General features: G+C 38.2%; 1 protein-coding gene across 1 annotated transcript in view; it reads right to left on the reverse strand.

Moving 5' to 3' along the window:
- LOC137295535 (stabilin-2-like) overlaps window positions 1–13,200 on the reverse strand; it is a 208,550-nt gene that overhangs the window by 2,241 nt on the left and 193,109 nt on the right. The window contains exons 30-42 of the mRNA XM_067826919.1: window positions 12,376–12,504; window positions 11,093–11,221; window positions 10,275–10,442; window positions 10,104–10,146; window positions 9,092–9,244; window positions 8,505–8,683; window positions 7,621–7,756; window positions 6,577–6,704; window positions 5,846–5,962; window positions 5,193–5,327; window positions 4,484–4,582; window positions 1,750–1,791; window positions 844–975 (exon numbers count right to left, since the gene is read on the reverse strand). Of these exons, the coding sequence (XP_067683020.1) occupies window positions 844–975; window positions 1,750–1,791; window positions 4,484–4,582; window positions 5,193–5,327; window positions 5,846–5,962; window positions 6,577–6,704; window positions 7,621–7,756; window positions 8,505–8,683; window positions 9,092–9,244; window positions 10,104–10,146; window positions 10,275–10,442; window positions 11,093–11,221; window positions 12,376–12,504 (1,590 nt within the window). The remainder of the gene's footprint in view (window positions 1–843; window positions 976–1,749; window positions 1,792–4,483; window positions 4,583–5,192; window positions 5,328–5,845; window positions 5,963–6,576; window positions 6,705–7,620; window positions 7,757–8,504; window positions 8,684–9,091; window positions 9,245–10,103; window positions 10,147–10,274; window positions 10,443–11,092; window positions 11,222–12,375; window positions 12,505–13,200) is intronic.

Genomic DNA, 13,200 nt, shown 5'->3' on the forward strand with positions numbered 1-13,200 from the left:
AAAAAAACATGAAGGTTTATGTTTGAAAAATATACACCACATGATACTACAAAAACTGATTTGTTGAAGGAAACAGATGAGAAAATAAGGCCTCACTGATGAAAAAAGCTGTGCAATAACAAATAAGAGAGTGTCACTATCAAGGAAACTTATCATGATCAGTGTTAGAGCTGGTCTTTAGCAACCCATGCTTGTTGTAAGACGAAATAAAGGGATTGAGTGGTCAGGCACATCACTGTATGCCAATTGTGTTACTGTAGAACAATGCTCATGATGTTGATCATTGGATAGTCTGGTCTTGACTCGATAATTTACAGACTGCTACCATATAGCTGGAATATTGCTGACAGTGGTGTTAAAGAACAAACCAAACCAATCTATCGAGGAACATACATTTGTCATCAAGGTGATTGAATGATGACAAGAATGGTCGATCCCTAAATGCACTAAATGTAGAGGAATGCACTGAAAGGGTCAGTTTCACATAAGTTATTTTATGCTATGAAGTGTTCGAAATAGTTGCTGCCCAGTATCCCATGGCTGGTAAAAATCAAGTAGGTCCAGTGAATGTTACGAGTCACTAGCCCGACAGGATAATGACTTTTCATGGGGTCATGCAGACAATATCTTACTCTCATCTATTTTTGTAATCTTTTGGTTTGTTTCTACATTTAAATTTTGGGCTACTATACTGAATTATTTTGTGGGCTAGTAACTTTCAAGCATAGCTAAGTAGACTAGCTAGTAGAATTTGGAAACTATTTCACACACTGATTCTATTACTGTTGTAACTCCCATAGCTCAACATAGAGTTACACCAGTGGTTCACAGGACATGACTGACCTTTCTCAATCTCCTCCAGACATCCATGAACCCTGTGACCTTTGACCTGCGATACACTATTACAGCGATGATGATCGTGACGATGATGAGGAAGATGAGAACACCAATGACGACACCAACCACCTTGCCAGTCTGTAACAGATGACTTCTTCATTGCAGGCATGTCCTTTGTACAATACAAACAATGGTCAAACTGCCCTAAATAATGGCAGTGGCTGTCAGGAAATAAAAAATCAAGTTTAAAAATTGAACCCCAGCTAACAAGAATTTGATCCTTTAAAAACACTTGTGTGGACAGTGATTATGAATGTCATGACAAAGCCATCTCCCTTAACTTGTACCTGGTGTGTTAAGGGATATGGTTCTTGGGCATGTGAGTATGTTCAAAATTGCCTGTTCACTAAGCTTTGAATGGGTACCCATTGGGATAAGCAGTATTTACCTTCTAGCATCACACAGACAGTCTCACTACTGAACATTATTTTGCATGCATTTAATGATGCAGTTTAATGATGAAACCATGTCTACATTCAAATTTTGGGCTAGGGAATTAGTTTGTGGGCTAGGACCAGTAACTTTCAGGCACAGCTGGCCTGAGTGGCTAGCAAAACTTGGAAACTACAAATATACATATTTTGCACACTTCACACTGCAAATAAGTGGGCTTATCATTATTATTATCATATGACTCAAAGGATCTTAAAACTTGTTGCCCTGACAGTGAAGGAGGGACGTCTGTGTTGATGACAATGCTTGCTGTCATCACTGACAATGCCACGTGATCATCTTTCAGCCGTATCTTCATCACTCTGTTCTATAACAACCTACACTTAATGAATAGCAACACATGTCACCAATCATCACTTGCATTGGTGACCATTCTTAGATACAGGTACATATACTTACTCCTGCCTTGCCTGTGGTAGGACCTGTTTTCACTCCAGGTTTCTGTAAGCATGATATATATGTTATATACGCTAATTACATGGGGGGGTATATCATCCATCTACTGTAGGTTCATGTGTCGATACATGATATATATGTTACATACTCTAATTACATGGGGGGGTATATCATCCATCTACTGTAGGTTCATGTGTCGATACATGATATATATGTTATATACTCTAATTACATGGGGTATATCATCCATCTACTGTAAGTTCATGTGTCGATACATGATATATATGTTACATACTCTAATTACATGGGGGGGTATATCATCCATCTACTGTAGGTTCATGTGTCGATACATGATATATATGTTATATACTCTAATTACAAGGGGTATATCATCCATCTACTGTAAGTTCATGTGTCGATACATGATATATATGTTACATACTCTAATTACAAGGGGTATATCATCCATCTACTGTAAGTTCATGTGTTGATACATGATATATATGTTACATACTGTAATTACAAGGGGTATATCATCCATCTACTGTAGGTTCATGTGTCGATACATGATATATATGTTATATACTCTAATTACAAGGGGTATATCATCCATCTACTGTAAGTTCATGTGTTGATACATGATATATATGTTATATACTCTAATTACAAGGGGTATATCATCCATCTACTGTAAGTTCATGTGTTGATACATGATATATATGTTACATACTCTAATTACATGGGGGGGTATATCATCCATCTATTGTAAGTTCATGTGTTGATACATGATATATATGTTATATACTCTAATTACAAGGGGTATATCATCCATCTATTGTAAGTTCATGTGTTGATACATGATATATATGTTACATACTCTAATTACAAGGGGTATATCATCCATCTATTGTAAGTTCATGTGTTGATACATGATATATATGTTACATACTCTAATTACAAGGGGTATATCATCCATCTATTGTAAGTTCATGTGTTGATACATGATATATATGTTATATACTCTAATTACAAGGGGTATATCATCCATCTACTGTAAGTTCATGTGTTGATACATGATATATATGTTATATACTCTAATTACACGGGGTATATCATCCATCTATTGTAGGTTCATGTGTCGATACATGATATATATGTTATATACTCTAATTACATGGGGTATATCATCCATCTACTGTAGGTTCATGTGTTGATACATGATATATATGTTACATACTCTAATTACAAGGGGTATATCATCCATCTATTGTAAGTTCATGTGTTGATACATGATATATATGTTATATACTCTAATTACAAGGGGTATATCATCCATCTACTGTAAGTTCATGTGTTGATACATGATATATATGTTATATACTCTAATTACACGGGGTATATCATCCATCTATTGTAGGTTCATGTGTCGATACATGATATATATGTTATATACTCTAATTACATGGGGTATATCATCCATCTACTGTAGGTTCATGTGTTGATACATGATATATATGTTACATACTCTAATTACAAGGGGTATATCATCCATCTACTGTAAGTTCATGTGTTGATACATGATATATATGTTACATACTCTAATTACATGGGGTATATCATCCATCTACTGTAAGTTCATGTGTCGATACATGATATATATGTTACATACTCTAATTACATGGGGTATATCATCCATCTACTGTAAGTTCATGTGTTGATACATGATATATATGTTATATACTCTAATTACACGGGGTATATCATCCATCTACTGTAGGTTCATGTGTCGATACATGATATATATGTTACATACTCTAATTACATGGGGTATATCATCCATCTACTGTAAGTTCATGTGTTGATACATGATATATATGTTACATACTCTAATTACATGGGGTATATCATCCATCTACTGTAAGTTCATGTGTTGATACATGATATATATGTTATATACTCTAATTACACGGGGTATATCATCCATCTATTGTAAGTTCATGTGTTGATACATGATATATATGTTATATACTCTAATTACATGGGGTATATCATCCATCTATTGTAAGTTCATGTGTTGATACATGATATATATGTTATATACTCTGTTTATATGGGGTATATCATCCATATACTGTAAACTCATGTGTTTATAAAACATGATATATATTCTGTGTACCCTGTTTACACAGGGTATATCATCCTTGTTCTGTAAGTTGATCTGTTGATACAATATGATACATATGCTATACACTGTGTTTACATGAGGTATATCATCCACATACTGCATGTTCATCTACTGATACCACACGATATATATGTCAGTTATACTTACTATATGACCCTTTCACTGTTAGGTCGTCTGTTATCACAACATGATACATCTCCGACATGAACCACTTACATGAGATATATCACCATGGTTGTACCATCTAGGTCGTCTATTGATACAAAATGATATATCTGTGATATATGTCATCCCAAGACACATACCGGTAACTAAAGCTACTAGATAGAATCAGCTGTTCCTTAACCCCTTTTGAGTAGTATAACTCTAAAGGTAATGTTTCCTAACATAATGTATGTACAAGCACAAATAACATCAAGCAAGTCAGATTTCCATTCAGTAAAACTTCACTGCAAGCCCATTTTTTTCACTCTCCATAAAATGACAAGGATTTTTTCTGTATTGTAACTAAAAATGCACAACAATGATCTACTATACGTGTGAATAACTTACATTGTTTGCATCAGCCCACAGGGGGCGATGTATAAGGTGGATATAGCCATTCAGTGTCTGTATGTTGGGGTCAACAATCTTGATGCCATTCACTTGATACTGAAATCAGAAAACACCATGTTTCATTGCTCCTTGCCTTACAGTGCCGTTTCCATGAATATAGTTGTTATGGCAACATTAAAATGAATTACCAGTGTCTGAAAGGCAGATTTTAAGCTTTACTGTACTGGCAAACAAGGATTAGTTGAGCACCAACCTGACAAATGGCCTGTATTAGTATATATGAGTGCCACCCACTGCATGAAGGTGCCCTAGTTGAGAGTCTTATGGGCAAGGTGTGTGCAGCTATGCGCTGAATCAGTTACATATATCGTCATGCACAGCTTGTGCACTAGCCCACATCTGCTCTCCCATTCACAAATGAAGTGGGTCTGCTCATTGCCTTTCTCTGTACCAGTCCAACTTATCCTTGTTTGCTAGTAGCATAATGTTTATCAAATTAAACCTGTGTTAAATATACTTTTGTAGAACAATATCAAATATGAAGACACTTGACTGCCAGAAAAATTCACCTAAGCTTATTCACAGTGAAAATGAACTAGGAAAACGAGCATATGGTGCAGGCCACAGAGTACACAGGCCAGGGTGTAACTCTCTTGGCACACTTATATTGCAATCCAAGCATGTAGTTGACATACATACTACTTACATACGACCCATTCTGAGTGATGACGAGTGGCTGATCATCTAGTGAATCCAGTATTAGCGGGAGGGACACTGACGTGTTCAGGTACACACGTGTGTTGTTAACAACATGGTTATTCAGGTCCCGAAGGCTCAGCATCTGTAACAGAGGAAGCAAAACAAACGCTAAATATCAGGCAGGTAGATATAAGGAGATGGATGCAGACAGAGGCGCATAATTGATTAAGACGTGGAATACAAGTATCCAGAATTGAAGTGTCAGGGTTGATCGAGACGTTGACTGCTAAGTGTGATCAAGCTTAAGTCAGATACAGAGTTGGATCCAGATGTTGGATCCAGTATTGGGGTGCACAGGTGGATCGGTATTAGGTTCAGTGGTATGCTGTATTTAGAAGACACCATGGTGAGAAGAGGAACAATTTTTTTATGGATAGACAATCTTGTTTATGGACATGCATGCAACTGTGTAGCTACAATAAAGAAGTTGTCTGTCAGGACGAGGGGAAGGAGAGAGAGTGAGAGGGGGAGAATCCCCAAACCTCCCCCAAGCAACAACATGTTTGCATATATGCATGCTTATGTTCAGTTTATATGAACTGACAGAGGAGAGCTGGTGAAGAAAGTGATCTGAGCCCAACACGGTTATGAGATTCTTACATCAAGGTCCATGATAGAGTCGTCAACTGGCACAAAGACTGTGACAGACTTGAATCGATCCTTCAGCAGATCTGTCAAGTTCTGGGCCGATGGATCGGAGACAAGGAAGTCTAGACTCTGCAAAATATGGATGTTCGCAGGAATATCTCACATAAGACAACATATACAGAGGCCCATATAAGATGTGAATCTGGGTAAAATACAAAAAGAAAATTTTCAGTTACACAGTGAAAAATAATTGTTGCATAGAAATTATGCATTTAAAATATAAAATTTAAAATATAATTTTAAAGCATATGCCGAAGGAATAAATTCATTAGAACCACTTGCGTAATGAAAAAGACATTAATTGCTATCAAGCTGTAGTGTTAGTACAGGATGAGTGATGATTAATGAAATGATTTCAATCATATCTTAAGTTGGTTTTGATTACATATGACATAAGGCGGAACATACCTGCATAAAATCATACTCAATGACATATACTTAGCTGAGTACAAAGACCAAAATACCCACATATTTGAAAGCAGTTAGTAACAAATAATGAAATACCCACTCAACATTCCAAATACCCACGCTCAAAAAAATACAGAGGGTAGAGTACTCACATGAGCTGAATCTTATCAGGAGCTCTGATGTATATCTTACATCAGACAATAAGAGGCTATAAGGTATATGTTACTACACACACAGAAGAATAAATCTTTTAGAAGCAACCTAGTAACACTCACCTCAAAGAAGCGGAGAGTGAACGGGAGATAAGAGAGTGTGTCATAAGTATCTCTGTTGCACCACGTTCCGTTACCAACATAGCCGTTCAGACATTTGCACAATACGCTTCCGTTGGTTATATCTGTCACTGAAAATTGACAAAAATCATTAGACTCCATCATCGTTGACCCATGCAACATCACCAAACTGATATCTTCCACTGGCTTCAGTTATGTGGGATGTTTCAGCCATCGGCTAAAAGATGCCAGCCTGGAAAATCAGAACCTGCATGAATTAGTGACTGATCCTAATCTTGGCGGTCATGGCATACTTAACTAGCCAGCTGTGATGTCAACATGCCAAACAATATGTCCCATGAACTAGTTTAATTGTTAGCTGGAATTTGCATTTCATTTTAACTATTATGTAACTAGTGCAAGGAGAAGAACTAGAAAGAGAAATATTGGTCTCTCTTCTCCTAGAACGGTACCATGAACCAAATTTCTCAAATGTATATATACAAATGAAAACAAAAAAACTCTTGGTGATTTGTATTAGCTTAACAATTCTGTTTGTTTGTATGGTGATTATGACACATTAGGCACATGTTACACTGAGGCTTGACCCATTCCAGCATCATGCAGAAAATGTGACTCTCTCATTAATCAACAATCAGGTTTCCATAAACTGTTTTAACACTTCAAGAACTTGAAAAATCAATTGCTCCCTCAACAGACAAATGCTCCAAAATGGCAAGTTATGGGTATCAAGACCACCAGCTTCCTCTTTTGCTATGGTAGTTTTTATGAATGAAATACAGTTTTCCTTCTTCATGCATAAATTTCCATGTAATTTCACTGTGAGTGTCATTTTGTTCTCTGGTTAATGTTAAGTTACTGACACACTGAGTTGTTAACTTGTTTTTCCATGTGTGTATATGAACACAACTGAAAGTCTGAGGCATGAACAAAGACATCCACATATAGACACTGCTGGCCTATTTTTAAAACAATGTTTCTGTCTGAGAGTCAAATGTTCAGCTTGTCAATCAAAGTGTCACACACCTGCTGGTGGAGTGTAGATGCAATGAGCAAAGGGAGAGCACCCTCCATTGTCTTTTGCACATGCATTGATGGTATGGATACAGGTATGTCCATCGCCATGGTAACCAGGATAACAAGTACAGTTGATAGTCTTATACTGAAAAAGAATGACACATTATAATGGCATTATAAAGACTGTGATTCTTCAGTGACATTCTTCCTTCAAATCACACTATCAGTTACATTAATCTGCTCAAATCATACTACCCCTTACCACAATCTGCTTTCCATGAAAACTAAATGTGTCTGAGTAATTCTCTTAAATATAAAGCTTTGATGGGGTTAATATTTCACCCTAGTCAGTACACTTTTCATTTATCATGAAAATATTCCCTAGTATTTGTGGATATATTCAACAGTATTCATCAGTATTCATGAAAAAGATCTCCACTATTCATGGAAATATCATCAGTATTGATGGAAATATTGTTCACTCTTGTGGATGTATTCCCCAGTATTCTTGTAAATATTCCTCAGCATTCATGGAAATATTGTTCACTTTTCATGAAAATATTCCCCAGTTTTCATGGAAATATCCCCCAGTATTGATGGAAATACTGTCCAGTACTTGTGGATATGTTTCCCAGTATTCATTCAACGGTCCATATATATTCAAGGATCCCGTTTTAGAGCTATCTGTTTATCAAATATATCCATATATACATTTGTTACTGCAAGGTGCTATTGCAGTGATCAAAGATTCTACTGATGGAGTGTAGCTGGGAACACCTACAAGGTCAAGGACATAAATTGCTTCCTAGATGAAATATGGTAAACAAAGCAGAACCTGTTTTATAAGGCTACCTCAAGTTGTAGTCCTCACTGTTCAGCTTAGATCTACTTACATCATATTCACAGGAGGCGTATTCATGACACTTCCCGTTCTGGACGTCACAAGGGGAGTAGCATATATGTCCATCTCCTATGTATCCATTGTTACATCGACATGTGATCTTGTCATCGACTTTGGTGCACTGAGCGTTCTTGCTGCAGTTACCGTTTTGGAAGTCACAGCTGTTTATTGCTGAAACCAGAACAGATGCTTACTGTTAAAAAGTGGATATTGATGGTCAGTTCTGGGTTTTTGGGCTCTTATAGTGACTAGGTTATAACTACAAACCTCATTTTACTAAATAGCACCCGATCACCTGAGATTATCTCCACTGGTAAAATAGCAATAGGAAATCAGTGACAATAATTAGCACTTATCAAGCTTTAAGCAAAACAAAACAGTCATTGGTCAGCTCTGATGAACCCAATCTCGCCATCCACACTACCAAGCAGGCACAGAAATTACTGACAAACATTACAACCAGGTCCCTCCAGTCCCTCCAGACATGACCCACAGTTGTCCCCACAGAACTGCAGAAACATACTACCCCAAATCCCATCTCGCCATCCACACTACCAAGCAGGCACAGAAGTTACTTACAGACATTACAACCAGGTCCAGCCAGTCCTTCCAGACATGACCCACAGTCGTCCCCACGGAATTGTGGGAAGCATTTGCATTGCCCTGATCCTTCCACACCATCCATACACAGACCATTGCCGTGACAGGGGGTCTCTGGTCCACCAGGGCATTCTGGGTACAAGAAAATAAACCAATTCTATATTTGTGTTCAACCAAAGAAAAATAGAACTCCCCTATACAGTCACTGCTGTGTAACAGTATTAGGGTTGACTGATATGGTCTCATCCCAAAATGGAAATCTTTACCTTAAGGATCTATTTTGTAACATCCCATGCAATACTGATATCCTAAATACAACGGTACTGGGACTGTGAGAGTCGCTAGTAGTGGTCCTTCTCCTGACAGTCTAACAATGACATTATTGTGTGAGGTGAAATGTGTTCCAGGGTTTCCTAAATAACTGGGAAGTGAAGGAATCCTGATGGGCCCAAATAATGAGAATACTGTGGGTGTGGAAGTCGTTCAAAGCCACGCTTGTGGACAACTGTGGAAACAGATGGATTTGTGAACTGGAGCATTGTGTCATATTTATCTTTTAATTGCCTGAAAAGTGATTGCTGTTTGAGCTCTGATTCTAACATGTGGACTCAGGTTTCACCCCTGTCAAAATCACTGTCACTACAAGAACCTTTCTGAGTCAGCTTCAAACAGAGCCAGAATATCACAAGACACATTTTGCCTGTGAATTCTTGATCAGATGCCAGAAGTCACTGCTGCCACCCAATACCCATCAACAGATGCATATTTAACCTTCCTGGATCCTGTCAGAAGTGCTTGAAATAAGCTATCTCCCACTTCTTAGGCACTAAATTCATAACTAAATCTGACTCATCTACAATGATTGGTAAGTCTAGATTACCTCCAATCTAACAATGAGCATCATTCTCAGCTCCATTTGGGTCCTAGTTTTTATTAAGATATAAATTTAAAACTAAATGCTCGTCTAGGAAAGACAAGCAAGAGATGTCACCTGCACAATCTGTTCCAAAGTATCCTGAGCAGCAGGCTGGTGTCTGTGAACAGTAAGTCAGTGAGATGATTGAAATTGTACAAAGAGATTTTACATAACTTAGCACTTTGATTCTGAAAACACAACTTTCTCCCAAACTCTGTAACTGGCTTCCAGTGCACACGTACTCACCACCTTCACTGACTGACACATGCCGTGACAGCCGAGGTAGTTGAAGGTCTGGCCGTCAGACCCGCTCACACTGTAGGTACACTGGAACTTGATGAGCCCAGCCCCCTCCACTGGGGTGTAGCCTTGTGGACAGGTGATGTTTTGCACCCTACAGGATGCACAGGGACCCTGAAAACAGAACATGGCAATACTTGAACAAATAACACATGACTGTCCTGATAAGTGATGTTCTGTATTCTGCAGGATGCATGAGGACTCCAAAAACAAAACATACCTCTTTGCCACACCTGATTGTAACATGCATATGTAGGTTGGTTGGCTGATTAATTTCAACTTAGCAATATTCCAGGTATATAGCAAATATAATAAATAATCCAGTTTGAACCAGGCAATCCAGTGATCCACAGCATGAGCACCATTCTATGCAAGTCAGAGAACCTGACCACTCAAATAACAGTTATCGCCTCTTACAGCAAGTGTGGGTTACAGAAGACCAATTCTAACCCAGATCTTCAACGTTCCATAACAACTGGCTGTCACAACCTGCTATTCACCTGAGTATACCTTTGGTACAATATTGGTGTGCACCAATTAGATCCACCTTCACCCAGCTGTAAGACAAGCAGCAGGTGGCACCGACTGGTCAGAAAGTGGAACTGACCATTGTCAGCTGGATTTGCTGATGACTAATGCCAGTCAACCCAGTCTGTGAACCTCACTGCCCAGTCCAATATAGTTGGAGATCCATTCTAGAGTAAAGCCACACTGGCTGACATATATTGAGGAAAAGAAGATGGCTATTATCGCCATCCACATACCCGTGTGGTGTTCACCTTCTTGTCATCACAGCGGTTCAGCTCTGGGTGCAGGAGTTGGGTGATGCCTTGTACAACACCACCACTGGTCAGAAGGTCAGCCTCCACGATCAGGATCCCATTCACATACACCTGAAAGTCGTATACATTTGAACATGGATATAATGACCTACAAAGGACCAAGAAATTTAGTTTACTATATCCGCTGTTCGTTATTCACACCTGGATTGTAGAGATGTAGAGCTATATATATGCTGAGGATACAAATCTATATTCTTGTAAAAATAACATTAAAATTCTGAACTTATCATTCACAGACATTACCTACAACATGTCTAACAATCTCAACAATCTCAACAATATATAACTTAAGCACATTGCAGTTAAAACCTAAATGACCTAACTTAGATGCCAACTCATTTGTCTTACTCAGCAACATGGGACCATTTAAGGGAATGTTCTCACTTTTAGCCCCTTGAAACCATTTGTAGAGGGCATCTTCTACATTTTTGGCAGCTCTTAACTTTTTGTGGGCAGGGCCATAATCATTAGACACAAATTTTGCAAGAATAGATTCGCGATTCTTAATAATGGAACTGAGAGTGGATTTTGGAAAGCCATGTCGAAAGTGATGTTTGTCTTAGATTTTACACCTAAATCTACAGCTTGAATTATCTGAAGCTTGGTGTCAAAGGTGATAGCTTTATGTTTCCTGCCATAGTGAGGACAGTGAACTGAAGAACTGTATACCAGTTAAGCTTTTAAACATGACATGTTTGTTAATTAATTAATGACCATCAAACAGTGTTGATTTGGCACCTATAAGGTTGATGTATACCGCTAAGTGACTGAGCTAACACTGAGCGAGTTTGCTAATCACGGCGTCAACTGGGTTTAGGTGTACTAAATCAGTTTGCTATGGCTGTTAATTCGCTACTCATGAGTTCATTATTTGCTAATAATAGTTCTAGTACTATTGTTGGGTTTAGTTCCATCCAGGATTTTGACCCCTACCCTTATAGTGAGGCAGTTAAAGTCAGTTATCTTACTCACTCAGCCAGCACAGCTTCAACAAAAATGGAATGTCAGAAAACTGGTAGTCTAGACCACTGGAAGCTGTGACACAAAAGTACTAGAATCTGTACTTTACTGGTAAAGTGTTATCCAAATCAAACCCAGAATCATAGATTCCTGGCATTTACAAACTACAGTGTCTGTGATCACTTGGCAACCTTCATCCTGGGTCCAAACAAGGGCCAAACAAGTGTATTTGTTGTACCACACACCTGTTGGTCCTTGACAGTGAACTGTTGAGGGAAGTGCTGTCCAAGCAGGGTTTCCTCCCTTTGCCCATCAATGACAGCTGGCGTGAGAATCATCTTGGGGATCATGTAGTACTTGAGGAATTTAGTCGTCTGAAATGATAAGGTTGAAATGATTACAATAGTTTCTGTGATCTTGTCAATAACATACTGGTGTGTTGGATGCAAGACTAATCAATGTAATGTGTGAAAATTGTATTACTTAAACATGGTGTAAACACACACACTACACACAGCCCCTAAATACCATCTTTAGTCACCTTTGTAATCTCACAGTTCTAACTACAGCTTTCAGCAGTAATTGTATGCACATGGTCACCTGTGACAAGACCCTTAGAAATAGTTTGTGGTATAAAGGGAAATAACCTATTCTAGCCTAGAATATAAACAGGACAAAATGCATGAAATAAGAACAAATCTACAAGAAAAACAGCCATGGAATACTGAAGACCAATTCTACATGGCGATCAGTACTGGAGTTTTGAATAGGATAGTGAAGAAATTCTACATGACGATCAATATTGGAGCTTTGAATGGGATAGTGAGGACCAATTCTACATGGCGATCAGTACTGGAGCTTTGAATGGGATAGTGAAGACCAATTCTACATGATGATCAGTATGAAACCTCTGAATTGGATAGTGAATACCATTTCTATAAGAGGGAAAGGCCATGCGATACTGAAGACCAATTCTACATGGCAATCAGTACTGGAGCTTTGAATGGGATAATTAAGACCAATTCTACATGGCAATCAGTACTGGAGTTTGGAATGGGATGGTGAAGACC

Source organism: Haliotis asinina, chromosome 9, assembly GCF_037392515.1.
Source record: "Haliotis asinina isolate JCU_RB_2024 chromosome 9, JCU_Hal_asi_v2, whole genome shotgun sequence".
In the NCBI taxonomy this organism is placed as follows: domain Eukaryota; kingdom Metazoa; phylum Mollusca; class Gastropoda; order Lepetellida; family Haliotidae; genus Haliotis; species Haliotis asinina.